The 19335-nt window shown below is 46.5% G+C and overlaps 1 protein-coding gene across 1 annotated transcript in view; it reads left to right on the forward strand.

The window, feature by feature from the left end:
* The window catches only part of CUX2 (cut like homeobox 2), a gene marked incomplete at its 3' end in the record, with an annotated part of 260276 nt that overhangs the window by 196951 nt on the left and 43990 nt on the right, over window positions 1-19335 (forward strand). The window contains exon 4 of the mRNA XM_082667961.1: window positions 4991-5069. Coding sequence (XP_082524087.1) covers window positions 4991-5069 — 79 coding nt within the window. The remainder of the gene's footprint in view (window positions 1-4990; window positions 5070-19335) is intronic.

The raw sequence follows: 19335 nt of genomic DNA on the forward strand, positions 1-19335 counted from the left end.
TCTAAAACAAGACTGAACGAGGCAGGACATCCAAATGACTACTGTCTTCAAGAGTCATATTTACTATGGGAGGCCCTAAACTTGAACTAATTCAGACCTAGTGCCATTCCAGGATGTTTTGTGATCTCTGCTTTTGAAAATATTGTCCAGCCATTAGGTGAACCTCTAAAGCAGGGATCAGCAAATGTTTTCTGTTAAGGGCCAGAGAGAGTAAATATTTTCAGCTTTGCAGCCAGAATGTCTGTCACAACTATGCAACTCCACCATTATAGCATGAAAGCAGCCATAGACAATACATAAAAGAATGATTGTAGCTGTGTTCCAATAAAACTTTATTTAAACATACAGATGAAGGGCCACATTTGGCCCAAGGGCCATAGTTTCCTAACCTTTGATCTAGGACAGCGCTGTCCAGTAGAAATAGAATGCAAACAACATAAGTAATTTAAATTTTTCTAGTAGCTGCGTTATAAAAAGTAAAATGAAATAGGTTAGTTTAATTTTAATAATATATTTTATTGAACCCAGTATGTCCACAATATTATCATTTCAACATGAAATCAATATAAAAATTATTGAGATATTTTACATTCCTTTTTGCTTCCTAAGACTTAGAAATCCCATATTTTACACGTACAGCCTATCTGAATTTGAATACTCACATTTCAAGTGCTCACTGGCCAAATGGGCTAGTGCTTACTGTTTTGGACAGCACAGCTTTAATGGGGCGGGCTGACATTATAAGGAGACAGTCGTACACATAATCAATACACAACTGATAAGCACCATGAATGGATAGTAGAGGGTGCTATGCATAAGGACTGGGAAACAATAAAGGGATCTTCTGTGACTTGCCCTCACCTCTGCCCTGAATTCCTTTTTGGCAGTCAATAGCAGGGCTTTCCTGGTGGTCCAGTGGTAAGGAATCCACCTTCCAATGCAGGGGATGCGGGTTTGATCCCTGGTCGGGAGCTAAGATCCCACATACCACGGGGCAACTAAACCAGCGCACCACAACTACTGAGCTCGTGCGCCTCAACAAGAGAGCCCTCATGCTGCAAACTACAGAGAGAAAACCCACACGCCACAACTAGAGACAAACCTGGGTACTGCAACAAAGAACCCATGCCGCAACAAAAGATCCCACATGCCTCAACGAATGCAACTTAGTTCTGCAACTAAGACGCAACACAGCCAAAAAAAGAAAAGAAATAAATCAGAAGTCAATAGAACATTCTTATGCCTATCGTAAACTCCAGCTACCACACATGCTTAGCATGGACGACTATAAAATGAAGCATTCAGACTTTGTGCTGGCTCATCTTTGATAATTCTCCATCTAGGGATCGGGAGATGAATTGCTTTTGTTTCTCATGGCTTTTCTTGGACCTCAGGTCAGCAGCATAGCAGCCCCTGACCTGGTACAGCCATAGATAGCAAATCAAGGCATCAGCATCCAGATGGGGTCCGAGTGATTGTCCCCACTGGCTGGGATGGTTTTTCTATCCAGGAGAAAGGGGCCCACATCTGGATTCAGAACAGTAATTTCAACCCCCAGACCTGGTGTGAATCTCACTCTACCATTTACTTACTGAGTGACCTTGGGCAAGTTACTTAACCTCGCTGAGTCTTAGTTTCCTCATCTGTACAATGGGGATAATGACAGCAGCTACCTTCAGTGATTCGTGTATGGAGAGGGATGATTATGAATAGTAAGTATCTGGTACATGGTAAACTCTGAATATTACATTATTATTATTATTAGTGCATCAAGGATGTCCCCCCAAACTCTGAATTAATTGCCCCCTCCTCACATTAATCTGGAGACTCCAGTGTTTGCATCACCTCCTCCTGTGTTACAGTTCCTCTTTGGCATTGCTGTGTCTCCCACTCAGCTGTGAGTCCCCAAAACAGGAACTGTGTTTTGTACATCTTAGCAAGAATAAAACTCTTCCCTTTGCCTAGATTCTAGAACATTATTTCTGTCCATCACCATCTTCCCCTTCTGGGAGATAATTCCTGATGTTCCTTCCACCCATCAAACTGGGTCAGTCTCCCCCCACTTACACACTCTCAAGCCCCCCTGTGCTTTTCCTTTGAAGCGTTTAGCACATGTAATTAATGAATTATCTGGGGAATCTGACTTTTTTTTTTTTTTTGCGGTACGCGGGCCTCTTACTGTTGTGGGCTCTCCCGTTGCGGAGCACAGGCTCCGGACGCGCAGGCTCAGCGACCATGGCTCACGGGCCCAGCCGCTCTGCGGCATGTGGGATCTTCGCGGACCGGGGCACGAACCCGTGTCCCCTGCATCGGCAGGCGGACTCTCAACCACTGCGCCATCAGGGGAGCCCTGGGGAATCTGCTTTGATGTCCGTCTCCCCACTGGACTGTGAGTCCTCTAAGGGTGGGGCTTGAGGCTGCATTATTCATCGCTGAGTTCTCAGCTCACAGGTCATGGCACATAGCAGGTGCTCAGGAAATGTTTGTTGAATGTATGAGAGACTGTCGTTCACTCTGGAAGGTAAGCGACCAGAGATTGCTCTCAGAATAACAACAAGAGAGCTTAAAGAGCTTTTGTAACTGACCTTTTTAAAATCACTTGCTCAACATCCACCATATATTTCTCTCCACCTCTCTTAAATAAAAAGTCTCTGTGGACCTTGTAAAACCTTCAAGCCATGCTGTCCAGTAGAAGTATAATGTGATCCACACATGTACTTTTACATTTTGTAGTACCTACATTTTAAAAAGTAAAAGAAAACAGGTGAAATGAATTTTAATAATATATTTTATTTAACCCAGAATACCCAAAATTTTATCACTTCAACATGTAATCAACATAAGAATAGCTGATGAGCTATTGTACATTCTCTTTTTTTGAACTAAGGCTTTGAAATCCGGTGCATATTTGCACTCACAGCACATCTGGATTTGGACTTGCCACGTTTCAAGTGCTTAGTACCCACATGAGGCTCATGGCTGTCATATTGGAAGCTGCAGAGAAACTGCTATGGTTTTCAAATTCTTCTTCCCAGAGTGCCCTGCTGTGTGTGGAGGCGAGGCTTTTCTCAGGTGGTCTTCATAGGACACCAGAGATGAGCACAGCTGAAGTTTATCATCCAGCACTGGGCAGAACCTGTCCCCATAACAGGCAAGAAGGAAGGAAGGGGTTGATCATACCAAGAGGTGACATGTCTATGGGGCTTAATGCATGCTAGGAGTTTTGCAAAGGGCTTTACATTGTGTTAAGTCATTTGATCCTCTAGCGACGCTTTGAGGGAGGCTATCATATTATTATCCCCGTTTTACAGGTGGGGAAGTAGAGGCACAGGGATTGAAGTGACCCACCTGTTCAAGGACACACAGATAATAAGTGGTGGAGCTGGGATTTGAACCCAGGCAGCCTGGCTCCAGGACCTATACCTCGGTTGATCACCTCTGTGAGCAGACTGTCTCAGAATTGGGCCCTGCCATTTCTCTACAATTGTGTCACAGGCAGGATCTAGAGTCAGTGCTACCCACTTGGATTTGTTCATACAACAAATTATGTTGAGCCCCTTCTGTGCACCAGACCACACGCTCACAGAGCTTACTTTGAGGGGAGGAATTCAATAACAGACACTTCCCCAAATGGCGTTACTGGGATTCATAGGAAAAGCCCAGCTCTGAAAGAGGGTGTTGACAAGTAGATGCTCTGATAGAGTCATCATTTAGCAAGTTGGCACCAGAGGGAGAGGTATTTCAGTGCCAGGGGGAATAAAGCTCTGTTCCAGTCCAAAGGGGGATGCCAGCCCAGTGTGTCCTCGAGGAGGTAGGGATGGTGACCTGTGGGTGCCAGGAGCTTGGTCCAACAGTATGCCAGGAAGGCCCAGGACTAATGCCAAGGGGAGTGGTCAAGAAGAGCCAGCATCAAGGCAGTTGTGAGGCCGGAGCTCAGAATTCACAGCCAGGAGCGAAGGGATGAGATGCTGCTGAGCCCCAGAAACACATCTTACGGAGTCTCACTGGCAGAACAATAAAAGTCTGTGAGGAAGAGAACGAATGCATGAAAGTAGCTCCTCACTACTGGTCATCCAGTCATTTGGTGTATTCATCAATCAAGAGGCATTTATTGAGCACCTTTGGTATGCCAGGAACTGTTTCACAAGCTGTCACTCTTGACATTTGTTGAAACTGATATCTTACTAGAGATTCAACAATTTCTCTTTAATTTTCAGTGGCAAGACATATTCCCCAGATGTGTCCCACTTTCCTACAAAACGTGTCATATTTGAACCTCTGACATTAATAACAGGAATAATAGTAACAGCTGTTAATAACCTACTGTTGTGCCAGGCCCTGTGCTAAGCACTTATATATAGCTTCTTTTGATCCTCACAACAGGCCTAAGAGATAGTTTCTATTATTTACCCCTTTTTTTTTTTTTTTTTTTTTTTTTTTTTGCGGTACTCGGGCCTCTCATTGCTGTGGCCTCTCCCGCTGCGGAGCACAGGCTCCGGATGCGCAGGCTCAGCGGCCATGTCTCACAGGCCCAGCTGCTTCGCGGCATGTGGGATCTTCCCGGACCGGGGCACAAACCCGTGTCCCCTGCATCGGTAGGCAGACTCTCAACCACTGCGCCACCAGGGAAGCCCCATTTACGCCCATTTTACATATGAGGAAACTGAGGATCAGAGAGGGGCAGTGACTTGCCCAAGGTCACACAGCCAGATGCAGTGGAGCTGGAACTTGAACCCAGACTTTCTACTCCACACTTTTTTCTTTCTTTTTTTTTTTTTTTAACAGGCAAAGTCTATTTATTTAGAACTTGCTCTGGCAAAGGAGTCAGCCACCATCAGCTGAATTTTGGCAGTCTACTCCATACTTTCAATCTTCATTTCCCTTCTTCCTCCCCCCAATCCCATGTTTGCACATATAGAAAATGATTAAATTTGCTTCTAGACTCAGATGCTGTGGTCACACGTGATTCTTTCTCTTGTTGTTTCCAAAGGTGGTGGCTCTTAGTAAGAGAAGTCAGGAGGCCGAAGCTGCTTTCCTGAGCGTTTACAAGCAGTTAATTGAAGCACCAGGTAAGACATGCTTGGGCTCCGTGAGTGAATAATTAACAAAAATAAACTGCTGTTAGGACTGTTACACAGGCGCCTCCTCTCAGTGGCATCTGGGGACAGGCCAAGACTCCTGGGTGAGGCCAGGCCCTCCATGGGTAGGAGTTGTAGGGACTGAGGGGGTCTACACCCAGTCTGGTGTGATGTGTCCCCACACGACTCTTCCATCGTACCCCACTGCCTTCCAACATCAGCCAGGGAGCTTTGGGGGGCTCCTGGCAAGATCTCCCACCTGGATCTTCTTGGGGAGCCGAGTGTCTTGCCCACCAGAACCCCCATCCCTTTGCCACAAGGGGCAGAAGGCACCCAGTGCTCTCTGCCAGCAGAGGGCGCTGGAGGAAAGACTGCAAATGTTTCCTCCAGCATGGCACGGCCAACCTCAAAAACTTGATGTTCCTCAAAAACCAAACCCAAAAAAGCATATACTGTATGACTCCATTTACATAAAATATGAAGACAGGCAAAAATTAATGTCAGCACTATTCACAGTGGCTAAAAGGGGGAACAACCCAAATGTCCATCAGTGGATGAATAAATAAAATGTGGTTTACCAATCCAGTGGAATATTATTTAGCCATAAAAAGTAATGCAGTACTGACACATGGTACAGAGTGGACGAACCTTAAAAACATGATGCTGAGTGAAAGAAGCCAGATACAAGAGGTCACACAGTTTATGATTTCATTTGTATGAAGTACCCAAAATAGGCAAATCTATAGAGACAGAAATCAGATTGGTGGTTACCAATCCGGGGGCAGGAGAGAATGGGGAGTGAATGCTTAATGGGTATGAGGTTTCCTTTTAGGGGAATAAAAATGTTCTGGGACTAGATAGAGGTGGTGGTTGCACAACATCATGAATGAACTAACTGGCACTGAATTGTTCACTATAAAATGGTAAATTTTGCGTTACAGAATTTCACCTAAAAAAAAAAAAGGCACCTGTGCTGTTAGAAGTCAAGAGAGTGGTTTCTCTTGGATGGGGCGATAGTTCCTGGGAGGGGCCTTTGGGGGCTGGAGATGTTGCTTCTTGATCTGGGTGTGGATTACAGAGGTATGATCAGCTTGAGAGCTTCAACTGTGTACCTAAATATGTAGATATACTTCTGCAAAAAGTTTCCCTTTTTTTTTTTTTTTTTTTTTTTGCGGTATGCGGGCCTCTCACTGTTGTGGCCTCTCCCGTTGCGGAGCACAGGCTCCAGACGCGCAGGCTCAGTGGCCATGGCTCACGGGCCTAGCTGCTCCGTGGCATGTGCGATCTTCCCGGACCAGGGCACGAACGCGTGTCCCCTGCATTGGCAGGCAGACTCTCAACCACTGCACCACCAGGGAAGCCCAAGTTCCCTTTTTTAAAATGGCCCGTCTTCTGCACGTTTTCATTTATTGACCTAGAGATGGGAACCCAGAATGTAGTGATTTGCTTAATAATAGTGGAGCTGGGAGACAACTCCACTGTGCTAACTCGCTCCACCCAGACAGCCCCTTTAATCCATTTCTAGTACTTCCACACAGCTGCAGGAATTAGTGCTATCAGAGGTGACTGGAGCTGGGGGTTTACGAAGAAGAAAATGAGATCCCACTCTAGGCTGAGCCATGGAGAAGGCAAAGTCATTTATATTTGATGTCAAGGTTGTTTGTGAGATCTTTGTGCAGGGGTTGGGAAAGTCCCTCGTTCCATCTGTCTTGGGCAGTTGTGGTGGTTTAAATAGTGTCCTCCCAAAATTTATGTCCACTCTGAACCTCGTAGTGTGACCTTATTTGGAAACAGGGTCTTTGCAGGTGTAATTAGTTAAGGATCTTGAGATGAGATCATCCTGGACTTAGGGAGGACCCTATATCCAATGAAGGGTGTCTTTATAAGAAGAGGAGAGGGAGTTTTGGGACAGACACAGGGAAGAGGGCCATGTGAAGACAGAGGCGGAGTTTGGAGTGATGCAACTACAAGCCAAGGAATGCCTGAGGCCACCAGGAGCTGGAAGAGGCAAGGAAGGATCCTCCACTAGAGCCTTCAGAAGGAGCACAGCCCTGACAGCAACTTGAGTTTGGACTTCTGGCCTCCAGAACTGTGAGAGAATAAACTTTTGTGGCTTTAAGCCACCTTAGTGGGTGGTGCTCTGTTATGGCTGCCCCGGGAAACTAATACAGCAACAATGATGTGAAGCTTCCCCTCCAAAAGCACATGAGCTGGGTGGTGAGGGAAGTCTTCTAGCCTGTTCTACTCAAAGTGTAGTCCATGGACCAGCAGCATTGGCTTCGCCTGGAGCTCGTTAGAAATACAGAACCTCGGGCCATTGAAGCGTCTGCATTTTAACAAGTTCCCCAGGGGATCCGGGAGCACATCACAGTCAGAGAAGCAGTGGCCAGGTGTAGAAGTTGCATGTGCTCTACCCTCTGCATGTTACAAGCCCCAAAGGAACAGGCCCTACCAGTCCCTGTCTCCCTGGCACAAAGAAGTTGAGTCCAGTGCCTGATGCCTCACAGCCAGGGAGAGATGGGACTCAGATCTTGATACATTCAACAACTATTTCTAGAATGTCTGCTCATGTCACAACTTGGCTACTCGTGGGAAGTTATGTTAGTTTCCCATTGCTGTAACAAACTGCTGCAAACTGGGTGGCTTAAAACAACAGATCCTTATTCTTTCTCAGTTCTGGAGGCCAGAAGTCTGAAATCAAGGTGTCGGCAGGGCTCTGCTCCCTCCGAAGACAAACACTGTTTGGTGTAGGGAGCAGAAAGCTGAGTAACTTGCATCCTTCACGTTACACACTGTATTTCAATAGGGGAGGACTCTTCCCTACCTCTTCCAGCTTCTGGTGGCTCCAGGTGTCCCTTGGCTTGTGGCTGCATCACTCCAGTCTCTGCCTCTGTCTGCACATGGCCTTCTTCCCTCTGTGTCTCTGGGTCCCAAATCCCCCTCTTCGTTCTCTTATAAGGACACTGGTCATTGGATTTAGGCCCCGCCCAGATAATCCAGGATGATCTCATCTCAAGATCCTTAACTTAATTACATTTGCAAAAGATCCTTTTCCAAAAAAGGTCACATTTACAGGTTCCAGGCATTAGGACATGGATGTATATTTTGGGATCACCATTCAGCCCACTACAGAGGCACCTGCAGACTCGACTCGCTCTGCTCCAGTCCTGTGCTCTGCCCTGATTCTGCACTCGCAGGAAGGCAGCATGGCCACATGGGTTTTCTCAGTCAGAATGTTTTGGCGGCAAGAATGGCTGGAACCAGACAGCACAGCCCTCCAGGCTCTGTGCCTTCCCCCTGCCAGGGCATGGCCCTGTGGTATGAGGCCAAGACAGCTGTGTCTGCAACCCTGGTCGTTATCACCCTTACTGAGGACCACACCAGGCACGTGGCCGAGAGACCGAGAGGCCGCCCCATTCCTTGCAGCCTTTTTGCTTATGATGTCTCCACCCTTATCAGAGCTATCTGGGAAAAAATTTGGAAAAATACACCCTCTTATTTCCCACTCTTTTCAATTCTTTGGGTTGCACAGTCTCAGTGGCGAATGACAGTGGAGGGTGACCCAGTACAGACCCCAGAGATACCTCCCACGAGTCCACATGCCCAGCTCCTCCACCGGGCCTCATAGTACCTTTCCTGTAGCACCAGGGGGCAGCACTGAGATGGGCTTGTGTTTCCAGGCAAAGACCCCAGTTCAAATCCTGCCTGTACCACTTACTCATTGGGTAACTGTGGACGAATTAATTCACCTCCCTGAGCTTCAGTCTTCGCTTCTATAAATTGGGAATAATATCAGAGTCTGTCTCATATAGTCATTGGGAGGCTTCAGCGTGCATGGCGCAGAGTGGCACTTGCTAAGTGTTAACTGTTCTTATCATCATCTGTGTGTCCCTAGGACAAGTGAAATTCTCCAAGCCTGGGACTGAGTCATAGTAAACCTGTGTACCCTGAATCCAGTACACAGTAGGCACCTAATAATTGTTCGTTGAATGACTTAGAAATAAGATTCAGACGCAGAAAGTGGGAGAAGAGTTATTTGAATGAAAAGGTACTTTTTTCAACTAGTGCTTCCTGCTTGCCACGTGTTTATCTACTCAGATGGCATTTATTGAGTGCCTCCTGTGTGCCCAGCACTCACTAGACACTGGGAACATAACCATGAGCCTGCCGATACAGACACGGGCCCAGACCTCAGAGAACTTGCATTCTGGTGGCAGAGGTAAACAGATCATCACTCCAGTAACCTGTTGTCTCAAACCCAGGGGAGCGTTTGGGGGTGAGAAAGGGCTTACAGCCCCCATGTGGGAGAGAGCATCATTTCTGGGGTTCACTGTGGACCTACATCTTTCTGAAAATATGTTAACCCACGAGGCCAGAACCGCAGTGCCAGTCAGGGACCGTGAGCGCTCCCAAGATTGGCATGGAACTTCCTGGAAAGTTCCCGTGCTCTCTTGCCCCTCTCCCCAAACGGTCATTCCAAGCCTAGTGCTGACTCCACGTGTCTGATTTCCCAGCTCTACTCCCCAGAAATGGAGGGGTGGGGGGGACGTACATCCCCAGCTGTCACCAAGCTAGAGAACGAGGAACCTTAACTGATGGAGACATACCATACGAACAGCCCCTTCAGGGCTCTAATTCATTTTCAAGACATTTAAGAATAACAAAATGTTTTAATGATTTCTTAGGGGAATTAGGAAGACATATTTTTGTTCTCATTAAATTGTATCCTCAGACACAAGAACCAAATGTCAGATGTGTTGCTGGTGCTCGGAGCTTCCCTCTTCACTGTCCCTGCCACACATGCCTCCCCAGCCCCTCCATAAAAATAACACTCCTGGAAAATTTGCCAGAATGAACACTCTCCTGTTTTTATACTTCTTGACAGGCAAATTATTTGTCGAAATACTTCCCATCCACACCTCCCCCCCGAAGCCACACAAGTCCTGATTCAACATTTTTGTTTTGAGTGACTGCTGCCAACACAAATCTTTGGCAGAGAATGCGATATAGCGTGATTGCTCAGCAAGTATTTTGATAAGTGTGCAGCCTGTATGTCTATAATTATGAAAGAAAACCGTAAATCTTTTGGATATTGTTCACACAGATGTGGCGTGAAGTGAGGAAAAAAAGCAGTAAAACGTGTTAAAAGCATAATTAATGTCATTGTTGTAGAGGATGATTTGATTTAAACCTTTCTGACTCCTGTACCGGTGACGGCTGATTTCTTTATTGCGTTCATAGAGTCACTAGGTACCGACCCAAGTTTCAGAGAGCTAACTTATTAACTGAGTGATTAGGTTAAAAGCAAAAAGAAAAAAATTTAAAGAGAAAACAAGGAAAGAGCAAGTAAGAGGACAGGCAGAGGAACACTGCTGAAGAGATAAGAAGGGAGAGGTGAGTCCCCCCAATTTTTTTTTTTTTTTTTTTGCCTTACTTTGTATTTTTAAAAATCTGATGCAGGAGATGGCAACTCCACACAGGCGTTTCTCTTCCTGCTCCTCCTTTCAGGAGGCAAGGCTGGGCAGCTTAGGTTGATCGAGCTGTAGCATCAGACACAGTGGGGTGGGACTGTCAGCTTGGTGGGGTTTTTTTGAGCTGTGTGACCTTGGGCAGGGGCCTGAACCTCTCTGACTCTGGTTTCTGTGTCTTTAGCAGAGGGATAATAGAACCTGTTCATCGGTCAATGTGAGGATTCTATGCCTGTACATGAAAGCATTTGGCAGGTTGGATAGCAGCAGCCCACTGCAAAGCTGCCATCAGGGTATAAGTTACGTGAGTCACACGCATTGGCTTTGGATTTCATTCAGCTCTGTCAATTATCAAGGAAGTGGGGTGAGAGGTTTAACACTACAGGGTTACTGAACGTGCAGTAGGACAATACTTTCCAATGTTTAGGATTTTTAAAATTTTCTCCGCAATTATAAAAGTTGTATATGCCTACTGTCAAATTCAGAAAATACGGAAATAGGAGGGGAAAACTACCTACTAGAAAAGCAGTGGCAATATTTTGTTGTTTTCCTATCTGATCTTTTCCCCATGTACTTTTTCAAAATGGTTGTTCATTCTGCATGTACCATTTTCAATCCTGCTTCCTTTCACCCACTACAAGCATCTGTATTTCTCTGTGTGATTACAAATTCTGAGTAACTTTGGTTCCTCTTGTGTAACAGTCTCTTGTGTGGCTGTATTGTAATTTACTGAACCCCATTCCCAACACTGGGTATTCGGGGTTCTTGGGAATGCAAGGCATATTGGTACTGTACTGTAGTTATAAGAGTGAGAAAGAAAACTTGGGAAGGGGAATGTATTGTAGCCACATATTGACCACAAACCCAGGAAAAGTGGTCAGAAAGAATAAGAATTTTTTCCCCCTTGTTGATTTATTTTGTACTTCTTTGTTTATTAGTTACACTAAATATCTTTTCACATGTTGTGAACCACTCATTTATTATTTTGTAAATCACTGATTCATGTACCCTTAGCACATTTTTCTATCAGAGAGATCATTTTCTTATTGATTTGTAGATGCTCTTTGTATATTAGAGATACTAACCTTTGTCCTGGTAAATATGTTTCATATTTTCTCCCCTAGTTTGCCTTTTGTTTCTTAATTTTGTTTACAATGTCTCTTGTATATGATACATGGCACACATTCAAAAAATATTAGCAGAAAGTAGGAAATCTTACCAGACCTTTGCTTTATGGCTTCTGGATTTATTGTCATATTTTTAAAAAACCCTCTCACCTGAAGGTTGTAGGATTTTTAAAGTACTTTTGTGATCTCAATTTTTAGAAATTTGAATCTTTGAAGCATTTGAAATATATGGTGATGGAAGTAGAAAGTGGGGTTAAGAATTTAACATTGTGTTTGTCCCAAATGACTAGTTCTACTGCCATCTAGTGGATAAGCCACCTTTGCAGATAAAGGCAATACAGATTTTAGTGTAATGAGAGACCCATCGCTGTCTTTGGCTGCCCTCACCTCCTTCCCTTCCTCCCTGTATATGCCTCTGCCCATTTGGTCCTGTTGAGCTCAGGGGAGCACAGAAGGGTAACATAAAAGGTTATTTAACCCATAAAAAAAGGAAAAGTTTAACAGCAGATTTTCCAGAGATGGTACTTAACTTCAAAAGGCATTGTCTCCCCATTTTCTGCCACACCTTTGCCTCTGCCATTTCTTCTGCCAGGAGTGCCCTTTCCCCCTGGCCACCTGTCTGATTTTTACTACTCCTGGCAGCTAAGGGTTGAAAGATGATTAAAGGAAAACATCCAGCATGATGCTGGTACCCAGTGGGTGCTCAATAAATGGCTGCTCCCTTTCAGAAGGGAAAACAGGCGTTTCAGCTGTGGCTTTTCATCAGCTCATTCTCTGAGCACCTACCATGTGCTGAGCCCTGTGGGAACCCAAACTTGAGTCCTGCCCTGCCCTCGGAGTCCAGCAGGGGCCACATGACCCGAAGACAGACGGCCAGAACACCCAGCAGAAAAAGGGCTTCAAGGTGGGAAGGCCAGGATAGGTGCCTCAGGGAGAGCAGCCTTTGAATTTAAACGATGAACTACCATCCTTATGGGGCGGTTTCTTGGGTGCTCCCTGTGTGCCAGGCAGTGTGCTCAGCCCCTTACAGAAAGGATTTCACTTATCCCCTCTGCCCCTTGGAGGCAGGTATTGCCATCTTGCCCTGCTGTGTGGCTGAGGCAATGCAGGCTCAGAGAGGTCAAGCCACTTGCCCAAGGTCACACAGCAGAGAGGTAGTGGAGCCTGAATCTTGATCCCTGGCACCAAACCCAGATGCAGGATTAATTTTAAAATTGAAAGGGTTGGGGGACTTCCCTGGAGGTCCAATAGTTAAGACTCCATGCTACCAATGCAGGGGGCCTGGGTTCAATCCCTGGTCAGGGAACTAAGATTCCACATGCTGCACAGTGTGGCCAAAAATAAAAAAAAAAAACTTGAAAAGGTTGGAACAAAACCATTAGAGATTTGACATCTAAATACAGTGAAAAACAGCTAAGGGTCTTTGCTGCCAGTAGGTTGAGAGGTTCTAGGGTGAGAGGATGAGCCCTTTGCAGAAATGAAGATGTGTTAGCTGGAGGAAGAACATGACCCCTAACAGACACGTACACCTGGTCCTCCTGACCCAGGGCTCCAAAGGCTGGTACTTCTGTTGAGGAGAAATTGAGCCACAGAGCTCCAAAGGGGGCAGAGAGATGCCAGGAGGAGCACTAGCGGGACTCTAGGCTGAGGGACCCTCTCAGAGAGGGGCCAGTCCCTGTCCTGCCATCTTGCATCCTGTATCGCACCTGACTTCTTTGATCCTCAGTTTCCCCACTTGTGAAGTATGGATAATGATCTCACCTAATTATGGGCCCATTGGGTGGATTCAGTGGGAATGGAGAACACTTAACATGGTGCCTGGCACAGAGTAGTAGCCCCATGCAATTCATTCAACAAACATTGAACTCCTACTGTTTGATAGGCACTCTACTCGACACCAGGGGCACAATGTTAGGCAAAACAGACACTGTCCCTGCCTGCCCGGAACTTTCTGTGCAGCTTAGTCTATGGAAACTTTGTTTTTACTACAATGGACACGGGTTTGAGTCCCAGCTCTGCTGCTCTCTGGATGGGTAACCTTGAGTAACTAGCTCTACCTCTCTGAGCCTCCGTTTCCTTCTCTGGAAAAGCACACTTACCTTCTGGTACCTCTGAGAGGATTAAGCAAGGTGAAGAGTATAAAATCCTAAGCTGGTGTCTGGCACACAGTAAATGCTCAGTAGACCCGTGGCTGCCGTTGCTGTTGGTGGTGGTGTTACTGTTACATCACCACCCAGTGCCAAGAAGGAAGACCTTCTCCAGCCCCTCTGTCCGTGCTTAAGCCGGGAGACCCGGAAGCAGCCAGCCCTAGCGACGAAGGGAAGAAAGCACGGCCCCCATTTGCATACAAGGGCTGGGCAGCCATCTGCTATCAAAAAGTTAGGATTAAAGGATCAAAGTTAGGCTCGCTGCCGCCGTCAGTAGCCTGAACCTCCTGCCCACACAGGCGCCCGGAGCCGGGGCCCAGATGGGAGAAGGCTTCTGTCTCAGAGATACTTTGGAGGGACACACGCATACTTCTGCATATATGTGTTTCTAAACAGCCTCTCGGACAGCCTTTGCAGCTCCAGCTTTCCTAAAAAAAGCTCTGAGCACCGCTTTCCTTCAGATGGACACAGTGGGAGGAATGAGACAGCTTTCCCTAGACTCACGACTCTCCCACACAGCCCCATAGACACTTTTTTTAAAAAACACCAACAGCATCAGCTAGTGGTGGAAGATGGAATAGATGATGTTCTATCCATCTCCTCCTACAGAGGCTTTGGATAAGGCTGGTGTGAGATTAAAATATTATAAATCCATTGGCAGTATTCTCTAGGGGTTTAGATCCAATGTAACCAAAATGAATTAGTCATTTTATTAAGCAGTTTATGCATAAAGAGCAAGTTGATGGCTGTAAGACAAAGGCACTCTATTTCCTGACGACGTTCCCCCTCCCCGCCTGCCCATCATGACCTGCCACCTCGGATGGTTCATATTTGATCTTCCGTGTCTGCCAATGTGCTTAATTAATCCAAAGGATATGTAGTCAAACACTTCTGATTTGGGGTCCCCTGTTTGGGGCTTTTTTATTCAGGTTGGATCTAAAGCCGTTTGATTCCCGCTGCCACTGCCCTTGTCTATATATTGACAGTGTGTATGTTGCAGGAGTGAAGTGGGGGAAATAAAGTCCCGCTCACAGCTCTGGGCAGCCACGTGTGTCAGCTGAAAGGTTTCCCGTGGAAGCGCTGAGCCCGGCAGAAAGGCAGGCTCCGTGGCTCCAGATGAGGAGCTACAGGGATGTTCTGTCACTTCTCCTGACACTGAGATATGCGGCTTGCCAGACGTTGGAGGGGGACACAGGTCGCTTTGGAGACTGGGGGTCAGCGGGACCCCGCGCTTCCCCAAGTGGGGTCACCTGACATAGGGAGCAGCCTTGGTGTACCTGGCGCAACACAGACTTTGAATACATTGCTCACCAGGTATCACCTTTCTAGTTCCTTCTAGAGAAAGTCTCAGTCAGGTGCTAAAGCATCTTAAATGCCTATGGAACACCTGTGAATCTCTCCTTTTAACCAAGGAAGAGCTGGCCTCAAGCTCAAGGTCTTGAGCAGGCAATGGGGATGTAACTAGAATTTAATAACATCAGTTTCTTGATTTTTCCTTTGTATTTATTTTAATGGTTAAAACCCCTTTTTTATGATACAGAATCCCAATGATCTACTTACAGTAGTGAAACAAATATTCCTTTAAAATATATTTAAGTTAAAAACGTCAAATCACGTAAGGACAGATATCAAGTTGGTAATATTTTGGGGGGCAGGTGGATGCAGCTTAAGGTGTGACATGTCACCAGCATTTGACGATTGGGCCACCCTGGGTTCAAATCCAGCTCCGCCTTTTTCAGCAAGTGGCTTCCCTCTGCTGGGCTGCAGTTTTCTCATCTGGAAAATGGAGAGAATAGCAATGTCTCCTGTGGTTGTTTTGATGATTAAATGAGATATAAATAACTGCAAAGTACCTGGCGTATGTCAGGGGGTGGGGGGTGGTGGGGATGAAGAAATGTCAGTTCCCTGGAGCTTTTGTCTCAAGATGCTGGGTGGGCATCTCATCTGCTCTTTACCCCCCAGCTGGATATGGGTGCCCCATCTGCCCCAGAATGAATGTTTGCTAGAGTTGGGAGGATGAAGACCAGAAACTAGTGTTTGAAGAGCCAGAGCCTGCTCTGAACCCAGTCACCACCCACCAGCACCCAGACCAGCCTACAGGGAGGAGAGGTGAGGCTGGCACCAAGAATTACCCAGGCATCGCCAGCCTCTCTGAGCCCCGTGTCCTCATCAGTAAAATGGGTCAGTTGTGAAGATGAAGCTAAGCTGTGTTTCTGGGACAGTAACTCAGGGGGGATTGGTCAGGATGGTGTGCCAGCGTGTCTTGGTCTAATGGGAGCTGTTTCTCCTGGTGCTTCCTGGGTCTGGATTATTCTCTCTCAGCCCCCTGCTGGCTTCCTCATTTCCTTCAGGGCTCTGCTCAAATGTCACCTCCCTGACCAGGCTGCCTCAATTAGCACACTGCCCCCAAGCACACACCTCAGGCCACTCTCTCCCCCAACCCTGCTGTTTTTGTTCTCAGCCCCCTTACAGCTGTTGGTTTATTTGTCCATTGTCCATCTCTCCCCTCTAGAATGTCAACCCCAGGAAGGCAGGAATTTCCTCTTATTTACTGCTGTATCTCCAGGGCCCAGAAACTTCCCTAAGTAGATGCTCAGGAAGTATCTAGCAACCGAAGAAATGGTATCTGACACATAGCAGGTGCTCAGTAAAAAGGTACTAATGAATAAATGGCTGAATTACAGACTGTATTCGTTTTTTCCTGCTGCTGTAACAAATGACCACTAACTTAGGTGCTTAAAACAAGCAACATTTCTTGAGCACCTACTATGTGAAAGGCCTTGGGAGAAAGGGGTTGCTGAGGAATGAAAGCTAGATGCTCCCAGACCCCTGTGACTGTCAGGTTCTCTGAGAAACCTCCTCCCAACATTTCAAAGATTTGCTGTCATTTCTGTCTCTTTCACTTTGTATTTGTAAGAGCAGCTAGTGACGTTTAGCTGATGCATCAACTAATACAGTTGGACAAAGTAAGCAGGAAGCCCTCGGATATGTCAGCTACCCCAGCTGAGCATTTTACTCATGCGTAACTTGGCAGAATCTTCCAGTCCTCTGAATGCTAATATTTTTTTTTTCTACCTAACTCAATCCCCAGCAATGTAGCTCAGACCTCCGTGGATTTCTCCCAGATGGGGGAGTTGGGAAGAAATGAGTTTACCCACGTGCCGTAAAGTCTAGGAATTCTGTGGGGAGGAAATAAAGAATGGAATATGCCTGGGGAAATAAGTGATCATCGATGCTATGCACTCTTCAGAGCAGGGACCATACTCAACTCACCGCCCTGTTCCTCAGTAGTTGGAGAGGATGAACATACAGGAGGATCAGAGCCCAGCACCTGCTGCTTTGTCTTATGAAGCACGCTTGTCTTCCTGGACGACTGGTGAAATGGGTGCAGCAGGAGGGAAGTAGGTTAGGCTTAAGTAAGAACTTCCTTCCTATGAGACTTGGAGTCTAGCAGCTCCTTAGTCCTGCCTTTCTCACAGTTGGTATCCAGCCAGTTGCCATGTATTATGGGTTGAATTGTGTGCCCCCAAAAGATATTTTGAAGTCCTAACCCCTGGTACCTGTGAATGTGACCTTATTTGGAAATAGAGTCTTTGCAGATGTGATGATGATAAGGGACGGTCCTTAGGGTGAGACCCTAATCCACCATGACTGGTGTCCTTATAAAAAGAGGAGAGAGATACACAGAGAAGAGGGCCAAGTGATGACAGAGGCAGAGATTGAAGTGATGCCACCACAAGCTGAGAAATGCCAAGGATTGCTAGGAGAAAGCGTGGGACAGATCAAGATAGCACAGCTCTGCCAGCACCTTGATTTTGCACTTTGAACCTCCAGAATACACATGATGTATTAGTTTTCAGAGGCTGCCATGCCAAATTTCCATAAACTGGATGGTTTAAAACAATGGAAATTTATCCTCTCGGTTTTGGAGGCCAGAAGCCCAAAAGTCAAGGTGTTGGCAGTGTTGGTTCCTTGTGGAGGCGCATAGGGAGAATCTGTTCCATTCCTTTCTCCTAGCTTCTGGTGGTGGCCAGCCATCGTTGGCATTCCTTGGCTTGTAGACACATTATTTCAATCTCTGCCTCTGTCTTCACGGGGCCTTCCCTGTGTGTTGTCTCTCTGTGTCCTCCCCTCTTATTGTAAAGACACCAGTCATTGGGATTAGTCAACCCTAATCCAGTCGACCTCATCTTAACTTGATTTCATCTGCAAAGACCCTGTTTCTGAATAAGGTCAGTTTCACAAGTTCTGGATGGACATGAATTTGGGGAAATGCTATTCAGCCTAGAACACCACACCCCATCAGTTCTTCCTATCTACCTCTTGTGTCTGAGCACTTCCCCCCAACTCCTCCTGCCACCGCCCTGATCCCAGCATCACTGCCTGGACTATTGCAGTAGCCCCTGTCTGGCTCCCTCTACAGCCCATTTTTCTTGCAGCAGCTTGGATGAGCCTTTGAAAAATGCGAATTAGAACATGTCACTTCCTAATGCTCTTAAGATAAGTCCTTTCCCCATCCATATTATCTGACTGGGATGTCAGCTACACATAGACAGAGACACTACTGTGCCCCCCACAGGTAGATGCTCAACAAACTCCTGCTGAGTGAAGCAGGTGCATGGACTCTTAGGTCCCCCTGTGAGCTCTGCCCACTTTAGATTCACCACTGTGGAATGTACCATCACCTCAACATGGGCTCCACACCCACAGACTCCAGAGTCTAGCTGCAGCTCCACAGGAGAGGCACTGTGACTATCCCCACTTTACAGACCAGGAAACTGAGGCTCTGAGAGGCAAAAGAGTAATCACATATTGGTTTGGGTCCTCTGGAAGCATTCACATGCCAAGATGGCACCGGATGTGCAAGAGATTTATTGGGGAAGATGCCCGTGAAGGATGAAAGAGAGGGAGAGGAGGAGACCAGGAGAGCCTTCACTTGGTGATGCTGGTCTAACACCTGGGAAGGGAGAGAGGGAAGGAAGGAGGGTTGGTAGGAGGAACCTCAAACTGCAGTGCAGCTCTGAAAAAGTCTCAGCCAAGCTAAAACTAACAGGAGCCCCAAAGCAGGATGCAATAGTCTGCTCAGGCTGCTATAAGAAAACACCACAAACTAGGTGGCTTAAACAACAGAATTTTCTCTCTTACAGTTCTGGAGGCTGGGAAGTCCAAGATCAAGGTACCAGCAGGGTTGGTTTCTGGTGAGAGCTCTTTTCCTGGCTTGTAGATGGCTGCCTTCTTACTGTGTCCCCACATGGCCTTTCCTTTCTGCATGTGCAGAGGGAGAAAGCTCTAGTGTCTCTTCCTCTTCTTGTAAGGACACCAGTCCTATCAGATTGGGCCCCACTCTTAATGACCTCATTTAACCTTAATTACTTCCTTAAAGCCCTGTCTCCAGATACAGTTGCATCAGGGGTTAAGGCTTCAATATATGGGTTTGGGGGAAAACATTTTAGTCTATGATACTAGGTTGCCTTTTCCAGCATCGGCAGGAGTGGCCCAGCCCTACTGTCTCTGT

This window comes from Grampus griseus (genome assembly GCF_964374135.1).
Source record: "Grampus griseus genome assembly, chromosome: 12".
Taxonomy (NCBI): Eukaryota; Metazoa; Chordata; class Mammalia; order Artiodactyla; family Delphinidae; genus Grampus; species Grampus griseus.